Source organism: Glycine max, chromosome 3 (genome assembly GCF_000004515.6).
Source record: "Glycine max cultivar Williams 82 chromosome 3, Glycine_max_v4.0, whole genome shotgun sequence".
Lineage (NCBI taxonomy): Eukaryota > Viridiplantae > Streptophyta > Magnoliopsida > Fabales > Fabaceae > Glycine > Glycine max.
The window spans coordinates 36,332,203-36,353,404 of record NC_016090.4 but is presented as its reverse complement, the minus strand read 5'-3'; the positions used below and the strand labels follow the sequence as shown (position 1 = coordinate 36,353,404).

Sequence of the window (21,202 nt, the reverse complement as noted above, 5' to 3'; positions counted from 1 at the left end):
AAGATTAATTGAAGCAAGTAACGAAGCAAGAGCTTTCTTGCGAGAAATATGAGTCTCGTGAGCAAGAAGTAGAGTCGCGACTTCATTGATATAGAGACTCAAACTTTCCATTTATGAACGTAACAAGAGATTCAAACTCATCAGGCAAACCATCAAGAACTATATCAACAAGTTCAGATTCAGAAACATGTTCTCCAATTGATGAGAGCGAGTCAATTATGGTTTGATTACGAAACAGATAATCAGAAATTGAGCTATTATTGAGAAAGATGGTATGAAGATCGTTGCAGAGTTGATGCTTTTTCGCATGAATAATAGAGTAAAAGTGCGTATGAAGTTTGTCCCAAAGATGCCAAGAAGTTTTGCTTCCGACGAGTCATGGAAGAACCACACCAGAAATGGTGGATTGTAGCCACGAGAGGAGGAGCTGATCTTGTTGCTCCTAGAGTAAGAACTCGGGTGAAGTAATACCGGCATCGTGATAGGCAATGGTGGTGTATTGCGGTGGAATTTGAGGCTCGGTGAGAAGATGTTAAAGGCTATGGACTTTGAGCACATGTTCAACCTGTTGACACCATAGGAGGTAGTTGGCGTTCTTCAACTTCTGCGAGATTGAGTGTGAGAATTCTTTTGCAGTTACAACAGATGGAGAAGCTAGTAGAGTGCCATTTTTCCCTGGCAGAGAAGGATTGGAAGCGGAGGGCATGAAAATTCTAGGGATTGAAACAAAGCTCTATGATACCATAAATGAATCTTGAGAGAGAGAATAAATAAAACTGCATTGAGGTGAAAAGATGATATTATTCAGCCCAAGGAATGAACAGTTTACACCTCAATTTATGTAGACAGTTACATAACTGCAATTGTCAACTAACTCTAGTCAGTTAGTGACAGCTGTTAAACAGCTGTCCTAACAGTTAACTAACTAACTATAAACTCACTACTAACTATAGTTTAATCTTTACATATTGGGAAAAACCCAAGTCACACATCAGCTAAAGATAAAGCCAAGTAATAGTATATAAGTGAGGGGCAACCCTCACCCCTTGAGCTAGCTTTTGGGGTTGAGTTAGGCCTAAACTCACATTCTAAGATTTTAAGATGGTATCAGAGCTTATTCAAGTTTAATACAAAGGGTCACCCACCATTGTTATCCACGCACCAAGCCCAAGAAGTGCTGGAAGTGAGGGGGTGTATTGGAAAAAACCCAAGTAAAGATAACTATCTATCGAGTAAGTATACTCTTATAATCTTTAACAAAATATGTGGGCCTTTTTGTATTAAGTTTAACCTACATAATTGGGTTTATCATGGGAATGGATCCTCTCATGGGATTTTCATGTCACTGGGCCAAGTAAAGAGAGAGATAGAAACAAAAGTGAAGAACTCACATGAGAGAATCTATTCCTGGTTTGTAGAGATATCTATAAAGGATATTAGCTCCCATTTATTTGATTGATCTTTAAGGTCAACATTTCCTTGATATAATATTAGAGCCTCCTTAACTGCTCCATGTTGTGTTTTTTATTTGTATATACTTCACATTGGTCAGTTGTTTCCTTCCTGATATAATATTAGAGCCTCCTTAACTTCTCCAAATCTTGACCATTGTCTGCTTCATCAGTGTATTATTTTAAATATCAGGACAATATAATGGTGTGTTTTATATATGCATATTATATGTGCTTCACACTGAAGAGACTTTGCATGACGTGATATAATATTTGATTTCTAGGACATCTTGTCTCTGATAAGTCAAAATTTTGACATAATTGGTCATTTAAATATTAGAGCCTTTCAACCTGCCCTACCCCTAAACTTTCTGTTACCAATAAATAAATAGATAAATAAATATTAGAATCTTCCTCACTAGAGTTTTCAGGTTGTTGAATGGGTGTGACTGTGGGTAGTTTTTCGATAAATTGAGAGAAAAACAGAGGAAAAATAGAGAAGAAAAAGGAGAAGAACAAAGCTGATTCTATTGATCTGAAAAGTTAGTTAGAGGTAGTTACAATTCAAGAATTTATATACCTCTATACAACAGAACTAATTATAACTAACTGATCCTATTGAGGTGCAGTTAGAAAAGCCCTTGTACTCCCTGAAGTACTGACTAAGATGAAATGAATGCTGATAGCAAAAGCTAATAGTCCTTACAGTAGTTACTCATTATAGAATGGGTGCTGTTACAAAAGGCTAACAGTCCTTACAAACAAAATACAAAACTGTTTTCACAGTTATACAATGACATATACTGATACCCCCCCTCAAACTTAAGGGGGAGAGTTTTCAATGGAAACACTCTTCACATTGAGTTTGCCTCTCAGAGCCTCAAATCTTGATGTAGACAGAGGTTTAGTTAGAATATCAGCCCACTGATCTAGAGCTAGAATATGAACAATTGAGAGCTGCTTGGCCAAAACTTCTCTCTCACATAAAACACATCAATCTCCATGTGTTTTGTTCGACAGTGAAAAACAAGATTGTGAACAATAGAAACAACACTCTGATTATCACAAAAATTACCGGAGTAGTGAAAGAAACTTGTAACTCTGTCAGTAGAGTATAAATCCAAGTCAATTTAGTGAAAGTTTGAGCAATGTTGCGATATTCAGCTTCAGTACTAGACCTGACAGTAACCTTTTGCTTGTGAGACCACCAAGAGACTAAGTTTGGACCAAGAAAAAATGGCAGTCCTTGAGGTGGAGCGCTTGTCATTCACATGAGACGCCCAATCAGCATCATAGAGTGCTTGAACTGTTAGATTTCAACTTAAAACCATTTGGCACTAAGTTGTCCAACAGATATATAAGCTGCACCTCAAGAACTGAGGCAGACGATGTGGGACTTCCTAACACCCCCCTCCACAGATGCCTACCAATACAGGCGAGCTTACTAGAATAGGCAAGAACTAAGATGGGCTATAGGTTTTGATACCATGTTAAACTCAGAAATTAGGATGAAAACTGTGTCCTCTCCTCTAGAGAATTCTCATTTAAATAATATGATACAATCTGATATCTAACCTTGAAATTTGCTAAAAAATTATATATGGTAACCTACAGCTGGGCTAAGTAATTAAGGATATAATTACACAATTATAGCTAAACAATCATACAAGATATGCTAATTTAAAGGGCCAATAAATCTGCACAAATAATGACAAATAATCTGCTTATCAATCTTATTGATAGAATAGAGGCAACAAAAGGTGGAGAAAGGTTAGGACTTAGGCTAAAATAAGAATCAACATTTTTTGTGGAATTAGTGGAAGAAGGAAAAAGATCAGCATAGGGAAATCTCAACTCATTAACAGAACATCCTTAGATATGTAAATTCTACCAGAGGATGACAAGCACTTGTAACCCTTGTGAGATAAGGAATAACCCAGAATCAAACACTCTTGAGACCGAAAATTGAGCTTGTGTGTATGATATGGCCTTAGTAAAGGAAAACAGGCACACCTAAAAGTTTTAAGAAAATGATAATCAGACTCTTTATTAAACAAAGTAACAAAAGGAACAACAAACTTGAGAGAGGGAGTGGGAAGCCTGTTGAGCTGTGAGAGGGTAACCTATGAGCTTTACCCATCCAACAAGAAGAACAAAACTCGGTGATGTTTTTATTCAGTTGAGAAATATTACACTGTTTGAGAACAATTTTCATTACATGATCATTAGGATGTCATAACCTAGCATGCCAAAGATTAAGACTAGTGGAAGAGGTAACACCAGAATTTGAAACAATATTAGAGGTATGATTGACAGTAGCAGCTGAAGTAGGAAACTTAGCATTTGGAACAGAAGCAGAAGTGGACATCAGCAGAGAAGGATTGCCTTGAAGCTTGAGGTTGTGAAAAGAATAGAGTCCATCAACACCAACCACTCCTTGTAGAAGAATTTTATTGGTCTCCTGAGATTTCACAAGATACAAATGAGGGTGAAACAGAGTTGTCTTAGGCAAATTGACTCACACTTAACTGATTTTTCGAAATTGAAGGAACATGTAACAACTTATGAAGCTTAAAGGTTATGGCAGTGTCATTAGGAGAAACAAAAATTGAGGAATCGGAGTTGGAGATACTTAAACCTTTACCATTGCCTATGAAAATCTGCTTAGGTCTATCAAAATGAGTAAATTGTATATTATTTTGAGAGTCACCAGTAACATGAAAACTGGCTCTAGAATCTAGTATCCAAGTGGAGCCAGATGCATCATTACCATGAGAGGAGGAGTTTGTGAGCATGGCATTGGGCTGACTGGGACTAGGAACAGTGGACTTAGCATTGGGATTAACCCCAAGTATTGGAGGATCTGGTTGAACCAGTAGAATATGGGATAGGTTGCAGCGTGGTGGGATCAGAAAAGGTTAGGGACTCATGGCTGAAAACTGATATCAGTTCTGAAAAAATGACAGACATTAGCAGTGTGCCACCTCTAGTAGAATATGGGATAGGTTGCAGTTAGAAAAACCCTTGTACTCCCTGAAGTACTAACTAACACGAAATGGGTGCTGTTAGCAAAAGCTAACAGCCCTTACAGTGGTTACTCATTACAGAATGGGTGCTGTTAGCAAAGGCTAACAGCCCTTACAAACAAAATACAAAACTGTTTTCACAATTATACAATGACATATACTGATAATAGTGATCATAATATGATTCCTGATTCACCACAATACTCCCAAGCATTACCCCCCTTGGGGTTTCTGTCTTACAGTAGCATTGTTTTCAATGCTAATTATTGTTTATTGAATCTTATTGTAGGTCTGGATCAGTTTGTTGGAGGGGTTTCTTTGTTACCAACAATCCTCATGCTTTTGGAATATGGACTTGCAATCGCATCATCAACTTATTGCCTTACATTTTTCTTTTTTGACCATACCATGGCGCAGGTATGAGGAGACCTTGTTTTCTTATTTGTTAGCTATCACTATTATAAATACTAAGATATTCACTTGTCTTACAGAATGTGGTTCTCTTGATCCACTTTTTCTCTGGATTGATACTGATGGTTATCTCATTCATTATGGGACTCATGCCATCAACAATGAGTGCCAATTCTTTTCTTAAGGTACACCCTTTATTTTTCTTCTGGTGTTTGCAGCATGAGTACTTCGCCCTTACTTGGGCTAATTCTTTTTCCTGTAAAACCAAAAACAGGAAAAAAGGTTTTAGGGCACTAATTTAAAAAAAAAAATAATGTTTAGGGTTTCTATTATAAGTGGATACTAAAAATAGATCAGTTTCTTTGTATCACATGTGATCAGTAATTGTTAGAGTATTCTTATTCCCACTAAGTGTAATGATTTTTACTTAGTCATAGTTGTCAACTGCAAGCTGTCAGTTAACTGTCAGTGAGCTGTCAGGTAGTGTAATAAAGCATCAATCTAAATCAATTCATATCTATTTATAAAAACTTCGTATCCCATTGTCCAGAGGCTCTTCGCTATGCGAAGGTATGGGGGAGGGATATTGTACGCAGCCTTACCCTTGCATATGCAAAGAGGCTGTTTCCGGATTCGAACCCATGACCAACAAGTCACCAAGACACAACTATTTATATATGAATTAATTTATAACGTAAACAAATTAAGAGCTCTGAATCAATAAAAACTGAGAATATTGATTCACGAAAAAACAAATCAATATTCGAAAAAAAAAAGATTATTAATTTTAAGATATGAGAAAGGCTCCATTGTCGAATTCAGACCTAACCATTAATCGAGAAGTGATGGGAACGACGAAACCTGCAAATACTTAAGATTTTATTAAAAACAAATCTTAATGATTCATTAGGTGGGATGGCGGAAGAAACCAAAAAGCAATCCTTTTTTTAGGAGTTGTGCCCTACATTACATCTGAATTTGATTGATAATAAAAGAGTAAATATTCGCCCGTGATAATTTTGATTTTATTGAATTTTTTTTTTATTTTTGCCAATTCTATTTATTCTTTCTAATAATAAAAAATATTCTAATAACTAATAATAAAAAGGAAAATAAAGATTCATTAGAATATTATAAATAACAAATAATAGAACAAAACAAGATTCTTTAGTTATATATGTAAAACAAAAAGCTAGCTAGAAGTTATTAACCATAGTTAGTAACTGTTTGAGTCAGTTTTCTGTTAGTCACTCTATATATAGAGTTGACACAGTTCATTGTAACTTGGCTTAATCATTTAGATCAATGATAAAATCTACTTTACATTTTCTCTCAAATTCTATCGGTAATAGATCTGGATTGTTTATGTTATTTAGTGAATAGTCATTATCATGGGTTGTCACTATTATTATAGATATGAAGAGGGATTGCAGGAACTTTTAGTCAAAAGAAGTTAGCTACTAGGATAAGTGTGACACCCTCTACCCCACACACACATATGTATAATAAAAGGATAAGAATGCGGAATTAATTGAAAATTTTAAAACACATTTAAATAATAACATTTTAAAAGGGTAAAAGGTTCACATTCGCTCAGTGAAATCATAATAGAACTTGTTCAAATACTAATAAAATCATCTCGACTCAAAATAAGGCTGCTCATTTTGAATGAAAAGAAGACACACTAAAGTGGAAAACATAAAATAACTATATTATTCTTGGAATTATAAATATGAAATAAAATTCTATGCCCTGATGTCACATTTATCAGAGCATTTTCCTGGCACAAACTAAACCTCTCCATCTTTAGCATGAAACTCATCATATGCTGGCTCACTTGAACCAAAATGGCATTCAGCCCAAACACAAACACACATCGGAAATGAGTTATCACATTCTTATATAATAAAACACTAGAACATGTGAAACATATAATACTTAGAGCTGAATTTATATAAACAACATCACTTCACAAAATCACACATATTATTTACACTCACTCAAGTTCACACACTCTAAAAAATAACATCAAACCGCAATTGTTAACTCAATGAAAGTCAAACACAAGTATTATGTAACAAATACACTAAACTTAAGCCTACATGCAATATGGTATCATTTTTCAGTGAAAAATTTCGTCGGTGCCTAGGAGTACATGATGGGACATGCCGACGGGTAAGTCAGGTCACTCTCACTAAGTGAAATCATAGGGGGATCATCAGGGTCATTTTGTTTTGCGAGAATGCTCCAATCATGTGGGATCAACACAGACTTAAAGGAGCACTCAAACCGAATGTATTTACCCCCAAGGCCTAGACTCCGAGGAGTCCACCAGGGCCTCTCCCTTCTGATTCAGGTCCAATCCAAAAAATATTTTAACATACAGACTCTACCTATGAATTATGCAATACACACAACTACTCAATTGTTTACAAAATCTCAATTATTTTCAAAATTATTTTAACTCGTTGCGCCTAAATTATTAAACTCGTCGGGTTCCCACCGCGAAACCCATCACAACTCATCGCGCATTAACTTGTCACCCTTAAAGAGTCTTACAGTTGTGTAATTGCATAATTCATAGTTCACAACTCAATACATACAACATCTCTACACCCGTGTAATTCACAATTCATTACATACCAAATGGTTATCACTTACACACAATCTCAATCACAATTTTATAATCTCAATAAAACAGTTTATCACATCTCATGAATCATACACATATCACTCAATAGTAATATTTACATAGCGCAAAACACGTATAAATTAAATCGAACTATATTGTTTTCAATGAAAAAGAACTTCTACAACAATTAATTTAAAATGTAGCAAAAGTAATCACTATTAAGCAATAGTTTCTTGAACTTTATTTTATTTATTATTTTTTTAATGTTTTTAGTGTATATATATATATATATATATATATATATATATATATATATATATATATATGTGCAAAACCGTACGTGGTCACCTTCATAAGCGAGATATGTATTGTATTTCAACAAACTGGTACAATACATGCGGTACATAAATTTTGATTGCAAGCCAAGGGAATACAATTGTTTGGGCAAACCTTTAATTCAAGTGATAGCAATTTACTGACAATTCGAAAACAGTGGTAAATGCACAAGTGTAAAACAAAAAAAAAATCGTAATCGTTAATATACACAAAAATCAAGTGATAACAATTTGACAATTCACCCGCTTCAATAAAAATATTATGTCAATATACACTAAACAAACAAAATCACAGAAGTTTATGATAATAGATATCACACTCAATTTAGCATATGAAATATTCAATTGAAAAGGGTTCATGAATTAAAAATAACCCAAAATTGATCATCTAGAGATCCTTATACATGTTCATTCTAATCCCCAAGTGTGAGTAACTCATCCCTTACCTTGATGTAATCGTTCAATTCCGTTAGCAATGGTGACGTTTCTAGTGCTCTCTAGATCTCCTCCTCTAGTTGCTCTGTTAGGATTTTGTGCGTCAGAAGAAGAAAAAATAGAATAGAAGGTGTTTTTGTAAAAACTGCTCTGGGTTAAAAGTTAATTTATATAATGGGGAATTGATGACCTAATTTATTTATTTATTTTATTTAAATGAAAAACCCAAAAGGAACGGCTGTTACAATAAGCATAATTGATGTCTTTGGGATAAATATTAATGTCATTTAGACTGTATAATGTCACAAAGTAAAGGAACACTGTTGGCAATGTTAAACAACTTGTGTTTTAGCTGCTTGAATTGTTATTTGTTCATTCACTGTGGCAAACACTGCATAATATGCATATTATGTTCTCTTTCAGAATTTTTTCAGAATATCTCCTGGATTTTGTTTCGCTGATGGTCTTGCTTCACTAGCTCTTTTACGGCAAGGAATGAAAGATAAAACAAGTGATGGGGTGTTTGATTGGAATGTTACTGGGGCTTCCATCTGTTATCTTGCTGTTGAGGTGCAAGTCTTTTCGTCTAACTTTGCTGCTTTTGTGTTTCTTTTGAACTGAAAAGTAATATATAAGTGGTTTTGTTAACATCAGCCCTCAGGTCTGATTTTAAGAAACTAAAACTAGAAGGTTTTTATTAGGAAACAAATCATTTATTACAAAGGAAATACAAAAGTGTAATAAATGTTTTGTTTCTCAATAATGTTAACAAAACCCGTATATAACAGATAGATATCAAACACACATAAATTGGGAAAAAAATATTTTGCTCTAGCTAATCCATTTTTTTCTTGTATGACAGAGCTTTAGTTACTTTCTGTTGACGCTTGCACTTGAAATGTTTCCTTCTCTCAATTTGACTTCATTCATGATCAAGAAGTGGTGGGGAAAAATTAATATCTTCCAGCATAATAATCCCTATTTGGAACCTCTGTTAGAATCATCTTCCGAAACTGTTGCTATGGACTTCGATGAAGATGTAGATGTGAAAACAGAGAGAAATAGAGTACTTTCAGGTTCCCTTGACAATTCCATTATCTACCTTCGCAATCTCCGTAAGGTATTTCCTAGGATTATTTACTTCAACTTGCTTTTTTGTAAATAAAAATGTTTTGCATTTGAAGCCATTGCCTTCATGCTAAATTATAGTGATATTTTCTGAATTTAAGGTATATTTTGAGGAGAAGCATCATGGGAGAAAGGTTGCAGTAGATTCATTAACTTTCTCAGTTCAGGAAGGAGAATGTTTTGGCTTTTTAGGAACAAATGGAGCTGGAAAGACCACAACTATTTCTATGCTATGTGGTATATCTTATTCCTGATCGTGATATTGAACTGCATGTCATGTGTTAAGCCTGTCTTTGGCTAGAAAACTTAGTTTTTAATCAAAACCTCTGAAAATCTGTGATGTTTTCTTTTTTATTTATAAATTTTTGAAGATAGAGGAGAGACGTACAAATGTGAGAGAATGAGAAATAGTCAATAACTAAAGAATTCAAGACTAGGAAGGAAAAAAAAAAACTAAGGACAAGAAACCTGCAACATAGGAGGCTCGTGTATCTGTAAATGTAGTAGACACCCCCCTAAAAGACAATCAGCTGAATACCACAAAATATGTAGGAGAACTGCACATTCTCAAGAGACAACTGGCGATCATAGAGATTTTAGTGTTTCTTTCAACTGACAGACCAAAGAAACACACATTGAGATTTTTTCTGGCATCTTTACTGGTAGCAAATCCTGTAAAATTATCACATAGCATCTGCTACAGATTGTTGGGACATTCTTAAAAAGGGAGAATTGAATATTATTCGATGTGTTTGCAATACAATCACTAATCTGATTCTATTCAATTTACAACAACCCCCGTAAGTTAATTTGATGAATGAATACTGACCATTCCCAACTTTCCAGTAAGTTGTTGGCATCTCGCTGTGGGAGGTAGGCTGTAGCTATAAGATTGCCGTCCAGCTTCTCTTTGCTTAAGTATCTGTCAATTTCAATGTTTGGTTCTGTCCTCCTGTGCAGGGCGGGGCCTTACCTTTTATAGTCAGTGCAATGCTCCTCCCGATTATACTTCATGGAAGGCTTCCCAGACGAAGATGGCCATCTAGTGGAACTTTTTCTTGATACCTGAACCATCACTTGCACTAGAACTGCCTCCATCCAGCATGACTGATCTTTGAGTTTGTTCATCCCACACTGTGTAGAACACCACTGACAGAATCTGAACCTGTATAAGGCTGTCCTTAGAATTCAGGCCAGAGAGAAACTTAAAGATTCTCCCTCACTCAATAAACTCATTCAATGTAGCAGAGTTAGTATTGTACATCTCATCTTCAAACTCTGGTACTGATCTAACTCAATCTACAACCTATTTAGGGTCCCATGGTAGTTCTTAGAATGTGGGTTTGTGCCTAATTTAACCCCAAAATCTGGCTCATAGGGTGGGGGTTGTCCCCCACTTATATATTGTATTTTGGCACTATCTCTAACCATTGTGGGACTTGGGTTTTTCCAATACACCCCCTCACGCATAGACACTTTTGGGTTGGTGCGTGGATAAAATGGTGGATGACTCATTTAATGGATCTAGGATAGGCTCTGATACCATCTTAGAATATGGATTTGGGCCTAACTAAGGCCCTAAAGCTAGCTCATAGGGTGAGGATTGTCCCCCAATTATATATTATATTTTGGCACTATCTCTAGTCGATGTGGGACTTTCATTTTTTCCCGATAGTAGTCAATCACCAAGAGGCTCCCTCAGTGTTAAAGATCTTGCTTTTGACCTCATAGCTGGCAGCAGGATCCTTCATGGAGTATGCTTGGGCAAGGTTTTCCTGAATTTTTGTAGTAGTGGAGAAAAACATTCCGGCTCATCTCCGGAGTCATATAATGCCATAGTCAGGTCATAATAAGGGAGTCTTCATTGTCCCATACTTCAAATTTGGGTCAGCTTTGGCTAGATCATATTCCTTACTAAGCTTCTTACACCCTTTGACAATAGTATAAACCAACTGGGCTAACTAAAGATAATTACGACCATCGAGTTGCTATGAAACCCGCAAGGTTGGGGGATCATTGGGACCCAAGGACTAGAAGTAGGAACTCTTTTCTTCAGCCATGGCCAAAATGAGCAGTGGTGGCATTCTATTCAAAGAAAAAAGGTAGGGATTTCAAACAACCGCTAAATGGGTAAGGTAAGAGGACACTGTTTGGATACTGATTTTGGGGGGTCGCTAGCAACCCTTTCTGTGGTGTAGGTGGTGAGTGGGCAGCGCTAGAAGGTGGTGTGCGGCTTACCATGCCAGGGAGAGGGGTGGTGTGTATCAGATTTAGAGAACTGAGAGAACAGAGAAAATAAGAGAAAGTATTGAGAACAGAAAAAAAGAAAAACTGATATTATTGATTCTGAAAAAGTTAACTTTTAATGCAGTTACAAAGGAGGTATTTATAAACCTCTAGCCCTTGAAACTAATCACAAACTAACTAACAACTAACTAACAGAATTCTGTTAGCAAAAGAAAAGTAGTTAGCTGTCTAACTGTCCTGCAATAATTGGTTGTAATTAATTATTTTCATACATTCATTCTAATACCTACCCCCCCCCCCCCACCACACACACACACAAACCCAAGGGGAAGGTTTTTCTACAGAAAAGTGCTTCACATTGAGTTTGTCCCTTAGTGCTTCAAATCTTGTTGAGGAAAGTGGCTTGGTTAAGACATCTGTCCATTGATCTAAGGCAGGAAGATGCACAACTGAGAGTTGTTTGGCCAAAACTTGTTCTCTTACAAAAAGACATCAATTTTCATATGCTTTGTTCTACTATGGAACACCGGATTGTGAGCTATGGACACTGTGTGACACCCTCTACCCCTCACATATATATTAATAAAGGAATAAAAATTCAAATATTAATTAAAAGTATTTTTAAAACATTTTTAAATACAAGCTTTTCAAATGGGTAAAAGGCTCACATTCACTTTCTTCTACATCATATTCAAACTTGTCTAAATAAATAATAAAGTCATCTCGACTCAAAGAAAGTCATATAAGTCTCATACAATTAATATAGAACCTATATCCTAATGTCACATCCTATCAGAGCGTGGTGTTCCCGTGTCCTCTAGCATGAGGTTCTTCATAGTCATCCACCTATTCATCTGCTCCCCCGAACACAAGTTCAAGATCATCACAGGATCCAAACACAACAACACACAGGGAGTGAGTTATCACATTCCTAGCTAATAGAGAAACAAGACAATTAAATATACGTATTATATAAATGAGATACCACTTGCTTAAACATAGCTCACGTAACTTCACCACTTCGTCATTCAAAATTCACTTTTCAATTATCAATCACATTACACAAGAATCCCACACTTCGATCAAGATATAATAACACATCAATTAGCAAGCATATGCAATAGTTATGCTAAGACTCAATTCTATATGCAATGTGGTACCATGTCAGTGAAAAACCACCCTGGGGCGCTTAGGAGTACATAACAAGACACACCACACAATGGGTTTGTCAGGTCACTCTCACTAAGTAAGATCATAGGGAGACCAGTCAGGGTCACGATGTTTTGCGAGAATGCTCCAACCATATGAGATCAGCATAGGCTTAAAGGAGCACTCAAACCCGGTGACCCCCAAGGCCTACACTCCGAAGAGTCCGTCAGGGCCTCTCCCTCCTGATTCAGGTCCAACCCCTAAAATAATTTTTTTTACATGCAGACACTGCTCATGAATTATACAATACCCACGACCTTACACTCGTGTTTTAAACACGTTCAACACAATTGCGCTACGATTTAACACTGGTTCCTAAATAGGAAACCTACATTTTCTCTTTAACACTGCGCATCAACGCTTTTCTCAAGATAACGCTGGTCGGGTATTGTACAATTCATAGCTTACAACACAAGTAATTTCACATCAAGTGTTAACTACACACTTATCCACAACTAGAACTCATTCACAATTTCACATCTCATAGTGTCACAATCCACCATCACATGTTTACACGTATCTCACAAATTAACACATGTTCAACTTTACACTTATACTCAATCTCAATAACAATATTATAATCTCAAAGCAACATGTTATTCTACAATTCATCACATACTCACAATTTGAATTATCATTTCATATCCTCCATATAACAATTTATATAAAAGACTATCACAACATGAGGACTAAAACCCCTCAAATAATATTACACAATTATATACATATCATAGGTCCAAATATACAAATATCAAGAGCACAATTTATCAAGCAATTTTCATCAGGACATCAATATTTTATTTATAATCATAAAGGAAAAATTGCAATTTAACAAACATCCCAAAAATAAAATCCCAATTTAATCCTCTAAGGATCCCTACACATGTTCTCACTAATCCCCAACTGTGAATAACTCATCCCTTACCTCTAAGCGGGCTCACGTGTCTTCAGCCAGCGATAGCAACATCTCTAGCGGTTCCCGGAAATTCTTTCAATTATTCATCCAACTGCTCCGATAGAATTTCCAAACGTCAGAGAGACGGAGAAGAGATTGAAACCTCCACTTGTACTGTCTTCATACGATTCCTTTTTCTCCCTCCACGAATATTATCTCGCAAATCCCAACGGTGGAAGCGTGCGGAATTTAATTTCTAACAACATATCCAAATTTCACAATAATCCAACGGTTAACGAAACCGGGATCGTAGTTTTACCAAGACAGCTCTGGGTTTCTGCGGGAAAGAAAAAGGCTACAATGCGAAGGGTTTTTCTCTCAGCTCAGACATGATATCGAAATTCCCAACGGTGAGAATGCTAGGAATTGTGTTGCGAACATGATACTCAAATTTCACGACGATCCAACGGTGAACGGGTTCGAGATCGTCGTTTTTCTGAGACTGGTTTGGTGGGCTGCGGGAAAAAGAAAGGGTTTTGAGAGGAGAAGGGGAAAAACGAAAATGAGGCCAAAAGGAGGCAGCTGACTTAACATAACTATTTATACCTAGGGTACTCAGCCTATTATTTGCTCTATATTTATTTATTTATTTATTTATTACTAAAAATCTTTTTAAATTTATTTACGAAAAATTGGGATGTTACAATTTCACCCCTCTTAAAAGAAGTTTCGTCCCCGAAACTTGCCGAAACATGTAATTCTGTTAGAAGGGTTTGAGTCCTGGTTAATTCAGTAGATGTCTGAGTCAAGCTTCGATATTCAGCTTCAGTGCTGGACCTTGTCGTGACTTTTTGCTTCCTGGACCACCAAGATATCATGTTTGAGCCAAGAAAGATAGCTGCTCCTGATGTGGAACGTCTGTCATCAATATCTGATGCCCAATCAGCCAGAAAGCATCGAGTGCCATAGGTTTTGAAACAGAAGCAGGTTGAAGGAATAAACCATGAAATATAGTACCCTTGAGATATCTTAATATCCTTTTGACCACAGCCCAATGAGAATCCAATGGATTAGCCATATACTGACAAACCTTATGAACAACATAACTAATCTCAGGTCTAGTAAGAGTAGCATACTGCAGAGCACCCACTACTGACCTATAGAGAGTTGGATCATGAAATAGGTCAGCTCCATGTTTGGACAGTTTGCAGTTTGCAACCATACGAGCAGAGATAGAGTGTGCCTCAGCCATTTGAGTTTTATGAAGTAGATCTCTGACATACTTGCTTTGAGACATTAAAATAGACCTGTTAGCGAGATACTTAATCTCCAGTCCCAAGAAATAGTCCAAGTGACCTAGCTGTTTGAGAGAGAAGGTTGTATTCAATCTCGAGATTAACTGTTGAATGAGAGAATTAGAATTTCCTGTGATGATGATATCATCTACATAAACTAGAATGTAGACAGTGTGTTGTTGATGTGTATAAATGAACAAAGAGGGATCACACTTGCTTCCTACAAACCCAATCTGTATTAGTGTTGACCTTAACCTGTCAAACAACTGCCTTGGAGCTTGCTATAACCCATAGAGAGCCTTGTTAAATTTACAAACCAAGGATTTTTCTTCAACTTCAAAACCTGTAGGTTGAGTCATATAGACAGTCTCCTCAAGTAATCCATTTAGAAAGGCATTGTTGACATCAAGCTGAAATAAGACCCAGCCTTGTGAGAAAGCAAGAGTTAGAACTACCCTAATTGTAACTAGTTTTACCACAGGAGAAAATGTTTCATGAAACTCAAAGCCATGAACTTGATGAAATCCCATAGCAACTAGTCTAGCTTTGTACCTATTGAACCATCAGCATTTTCTTTTATTCTAAAGACCCACTTGCATCCAATAGCTTGTCTACCAGCTGGTAATGGAACTAAATCCCAAGTCTGTTTCTCATTAGAGCATTATACTTCTCCTGCATAGTTGCAAACCATTCTGAACTTTCCAAGGCCTGCTTTACACTTTTAGGTTCAGAATGAGTAAGAAATAATGAAGGATGCAGTCTAGGATTGTGTATTCCAGATTTAGACCTAGTTTGCATAGGGTGAGTGTTGATGGGAATGGGAGTTGATGCAGACACAAATTCACCATGAGACATAGTATTTGATGATTGAGGATGAGTGGGAGAGGGTGCAATGGGTATAGATTCACTAGACGACACTATATTGGATGATTGAGGATGACAGGAAGTGGATTTAGGTGAGGTTTGATTTAAGGCAGTAGCAGAGAAACCAGGAGGAACAGAGGGAGCTGAAAGGGAATTTGGAGGAAGGTATTTGGGAAAGTGAAGGTTTAGAGGCTGAAATAGGAGGAGATAGGTCAGGATTGAGGCTGAAATAGGAAGTAGTTGAACTAGAGGAAGAGGAAAACAGATCTAAATATGGAAACCTCAACTCATTAAACAAAACATCCTTAGAAATATAAATTCTACCAGTTGAAGACAGACACTTGTAGCCTTTATGTGAAGAGTAGTACCCCAAGAAAACACACTCTTGAGACCTGAAATCTAGTTTGTGAGTATGATAGGGTTTCAACAGAGGAAAGCATGCACAACCAAATGTTTTAAGAAAGTGAAAATCAGGTTCTTTGTTAAAAAGAGTGACAAATGGAATAGCAAAGTTGAGTGCTGCAGTGGGTAACCTATTAATCAAATAGACTGTAGTGACAAAAGCATAATGCCAAAACTGTAGAGGTAGAGTGGCATGATGAAGTAATGTGAGTCCTAGGTCAACTATATGTCTATGTTTCCTTTCAACAATATCATTTTGATGATGAGTGTGTGGACAGATTAACCTATGTGAAATGCCATAGGAAGCTAATGAAGCAGAGAAGGGTCTATATTCACCACCCCAATCAGATTGAACACTTTTTATTTTAGTGTTAAGTTGGAGTTCAACTGATAACTTGAAAGTTTGGAAAACAGACACAGTTTCAGCTTTGGTTTTAATAGGAAATATCCAAGTATATCGTGAAAAGGCATCAATAAACGATACATAGTATTTGAAACCAGAGTAGGAGGTTAAATGAGAAGGCCCCCACAAATCTGTGAAGACAAGTTCTAAAGGAGAATAAACTGAAGTGGAAGCATAGGAAGATAGCTGATGAGATTTTCCCACACAACAAGAGGCACAAAAATCTGTAATCACTTTATTAGATGAAGAAATGTTACATTGATCAAGAACAAGTTTTAGTACATGACTATTAGGGTGTCCTAACCTAGCATGCCAAAGGTTAACAGTGCTAGGAGATGAAAAATCAGAACTAGACGTAACAATAGAGTCTTTATTAGCAGTAGAAGATGTTGTTGATAACAGTTGAGGTCTGTGATCTTGGAGTTTGATGTTATGAAAAGAATAGAGACCATTAGCACCCACAACAACTTGAAGGAACACATTATTGGTCCCCTGTGATTCGACAAGGCATAAGTGAGGGTGAAATTCAAAGAAAACAACATTATCTTTAGCAAACTGACTGACACTTAGCAAATTTTTCGAAATAGAAGGAACATGTAACAACTTATTAACTTTGAAAGTAATATGAGAGTCATTAGGAGACAAAAAAGATGAAGAACTAGTGTTGGAAATACTCAAACCTTCACCATTTCCTATAAAGATTTGGTTAGGTCCATCAAAATGTGACAACTGTTTGATATGCTGTGATTCACCAGTTACATGAAAACTAGCTCTAGAATCTGGAATCCATGTTGAGCTAGCTTGACCATCACACTAGTCTGGTTGGAGGATTGAGTAACTAGTTTAGAGTTAGGATTAACCCAAGTATTTGAGGTCCTACCCGAGGCAATCGAATAAGGGATTGGTTGGAGTGTAGTTGGATCAACAAAGGTGAGTGACTCATGAGGTTGAAAATTCATATCAGAACGAAAGTGGCACATATTAGCAGTGTGACCATACTTGAGGTAGATTTGACACTGGAAGTTAGCAAATCTACCTCCATTGCAGCCTCTTCCAGAACCATCGCGACCACTACCTCAATCAAACAAAGTATTACAGCCACTGTTACTTCTACCATAACCTCCTCTAGAGCCACTAGAATTATTACCTTTATATGAGCTTCTATACAGAGGGCGAGCCCTGGTGCAGCGGTAAAGTTGTGCCTTGGTGACTTGTTGGTCATGGGTTCGAATCCGGAAACAGCCTCTTTGCATATGCAAGGGTAAGGTTGCGTACAATATCCCTCCCCCATACCTTCGCATAGCGAAGAGCCTCTGGGCAATGGGGTACGAAGTTTTTATATGAGTTTCTATACGAATAACCTTGAGTGTAATTCAGGGATGGAGACGCAAGCATTTGAGTGTCTCGATTGTACTGAACAAGGTGAGTTTCGTGGCCATAAAGCAGAGCCTCAATCTCTGCAATTGATGGCATACGTTTCTTGCTTTCAATCAAGAATAGCATCGACATGCTCCTCATGCCGTATCGGAACTCCAACGCTAGCAAGCTCGTCGACGTAGTCTTTGATTTTGTGAAGGTACTCGTCCATTGTTTTTCCTTCGAGTGAGACAGCACGCATTGCGGTCCGTAATTGTCGTGCCCTAGATTTGGTGTGAAGGCTCAAATGCTCGTGAATCTTCTCCCATACCTGATAGGAGTGATTTGAGCCTAGCACGTGAGAAAGGACAGACTCGAGAGTGTTGACTGAAGCCAAACAAGCAACGTTTGGTCCTGCACTTCCCAAGCTTCGTATTCAGGATTAATGTGATTGATGATTCGATCATCTTCTGTGAGAAATTGAGGTGGAATGACTGGATTAACCACAAACCTCTGCAGCTTATGCGATTTAATGACTGGCTCAACGTGTTGTTGCTAGTGTAGATAGTTGGAATCATCCAATTTCTCAGCTATCATTGCCGGAAATAAATGCGAATTGAAACCTTGAGATGCAGAAGCCATGGATGTGAAGGTGCAACTCGATAAACTGAAGAGAAGAGCTTTTACAAAGAAACAAGCTCTAATACTATATCAGATTTAGAGAACTGAGAGAACAGAGAAAATAAGAGAAAGTATTGAGAACAGAAAAAAAAGAAAAAAATAATATTATTTATTCTGAAAAAGTTAACCTTTAATGCAGTTACAAAGGAGGTATTTATAAACCTCTAGCCCTTGAAACTAATCACAAACTAACTAACAACTAACTAACTGAGTTCTGTTAAACTAACAACTAACTAACAGAATTCTGTTAGTGAAAGAAAAGTAGTTAGTTGTCTAACTTCCCTGCAATAACTGTTTGTAATCAGTTATTTTTATACATTCACTCTAATAGTGTGTGTGGCAGTGGCTGCAGACCAAAGAAAATCCTTCATAATCTTTCTCGATTCTCTGACCAGCAAGCATTGGAACTTGAAAAGAGAGATAATAGAATGTTATACTAGATAAAGATGAATGAATCATATATATATATATATATATATATATATAGAGAGAGAGAGAGAGAGAGAGAGAGAGATAAAGATGTCATACTAAATAAAGCATCTTTCCGACTATCTAACCTCTTAGATAGCTCTCTAATGACAGGCTCCCAAAAGGAATGGGCCTGAGGATTACAACCCTAAGTAACACCTAGATATTAAAGAATTTGAGAATCTGCCAAAGATGCAAAAATGGTTAAAATCTGCATTGTTGAAAAATAACTTATTTGGCAAATGAAAATGTTACTTCATTCTTCCCTTCTTTTATCTGACGAATATACGTTATTGTGATTTATTTGCACTCTTCTATCTCAAACAAACCTGAGGTGATGGATTATGACGTTAGGCCAAATTTGATAGATTTCAAACAATTATACTGATAGAAAAGGTTTTTGTAGTTATAATTGCAAACTGTTGAATAGCTGTGAACTTGGCATTTCTCTCCACTTCTTTTGGGTTTATTACTAAAAGTTGTGTTTCCCTCTTTCAAACAGGGGAAGAATGTCCTTCTGATGGGACTGCTTTTATTTTTGGCAAAGATATATGTTCCCATCCGAAGGCTGCTCGCCGATATGTATGTTTTTTTTCTTTTTTCTCTTAAGCATACAATCACAAAATTAAGATATACCAGGATCCATCTGACCCTTTCTTTTAACTTATTTTTACTCAGATTGGATATTGTCCACAATTTGATGCTCTATTGGAATTCTTAACTGTCCGAGAACATCTTGAGCTTTATGCTAGAATAAAAGGTGTTCCAGATTTTGCAATAGACAATGTATGCGTAAGCAATTTCTAATTATCTCATGCTTCTTATGGTTTTGATAATTTATGGAAATAACATTCATTTGTGCATAATCATTATTATTCATACCAACATCTTTTAAAATTACAAAAGCCTTACTTTTTCATCTTGTTCTTGAGATAAAAAGTTAATAAGAAAGACAAGCATTTACAATATATAGTCATAGGCATTACACCTCCTTATATAGGCTATAAAGTCTTTTGAAATAAAATTATTTTAAGTACCCTAAATGAAAAGGGTCATGGATAAATGTCCTCTTCTCAATCTCTGAAGATTTCTCTTAATAAATATTTTAGCACAAAGTTAAACAATATATAATGCTAGCTGTCAGTCAGTTATTTCAAACAATTTCATTCTTAAAGCTAAATTCTTAACCATAAGGTAAAAATATTTGGGTTAGCCATGAACAATGTAAATGAGATGGGGAGCAAACCAAACTCCACTACATCAAGAGAAAATTATTTATACTCATACTGGTTGGCCATCATGATTCATAAAATTGTGTGCCACTAAAATCCACGGAACTAAAATCCACGGAAAAACAGCTATCAAACCAAACAATATATGCAATGAATGAAACATGTGCAATTTTTGTGTCAAATTTTACCCTTCTCCATCTTTATATAAGAATACCTCTTTTTTTCTTTTTAACTTTGGTAATGGTCCATGAATCTTGAATCCTCTAAGGATGCAAAATGTAAAAGGCATGAAATATATATTAAGAAATAATAATTAGAATTAATTTACCTACTTAAGATAAATAAGAACTCTCTCGTCATATCAACCATTCCTCAACTCTTGAAATAATGGCATATTATGACATAAAACTTAAAAGCACTAAGTGGTGGCCAACATTGATCTAAAGTATGGTAGCACAAGTGACTTCCTATTCACTATTTTCTCCAAAGCCTACTCACTTCGGTTCAAATTTATCTTACACCTGGAGCAAATTCAAAAAAAAATAAGATATGCTTTAAATGCTTTTGTTTTCTTGATTTCTCTTGGAATGCGAATTTGAGCCTAACTCAACCCTAGAAGCTAACTCATGGGGTGAGGGTTGACCCTCACTTGTATATTTTATCTTTGCCTTATCTAGTTAATGTGAGACTTAGGTTTTTTCCAATACACTCCTCACGCCCATCACTTTTGAG

At 36.3% G+C, this 21,202-nt stretch overlaps 1 protein-coding gene across 2 annotated transcripts in view; it reads left to right on the top strand.

Annotated features, from left to right (window-relative positions):
* LOC100803263 (ABC transporter A family member 1) overlaps nt 1-21,202 on the top strand; it is a 56,933-nt gene that overhangs the window by 28,409 nt on the left and 7,322 nt on the right. Inside the window, exons 27-33 of one of the 2 annotated variants that reach the window (XM_003521124.5) lie at nt 4,767-4,894; nt 4,969-5,073; nt 8,714-8,860; nt 9,153-9,410; nt 9,520-9,655; nt 19,741-19,820; nt 19,917-20,024. In XM_003521124.5, coding sequence (XP_003521172.1) covers nt 4,767-4,894; nt 4,969-5,073; nt 8,714-8,860; nt 9,153-9,410; nt 9,520-9,655; nt 19,741-19,820; nt 19,917-20,024 — 962 coding nt within the window. The remainder of the gene's footprint in view (nt 1-4,766; nt 4,895-4,968; nt 5,074-8,713; nt 8,861-9,152; nt 9,411-9,519; nt 9,656-19,740; nt 19,821-19,916; nt 20,025-21,202) is intronic. The other variant, XR_001387520.3, reaches the window with a different exon arrangement.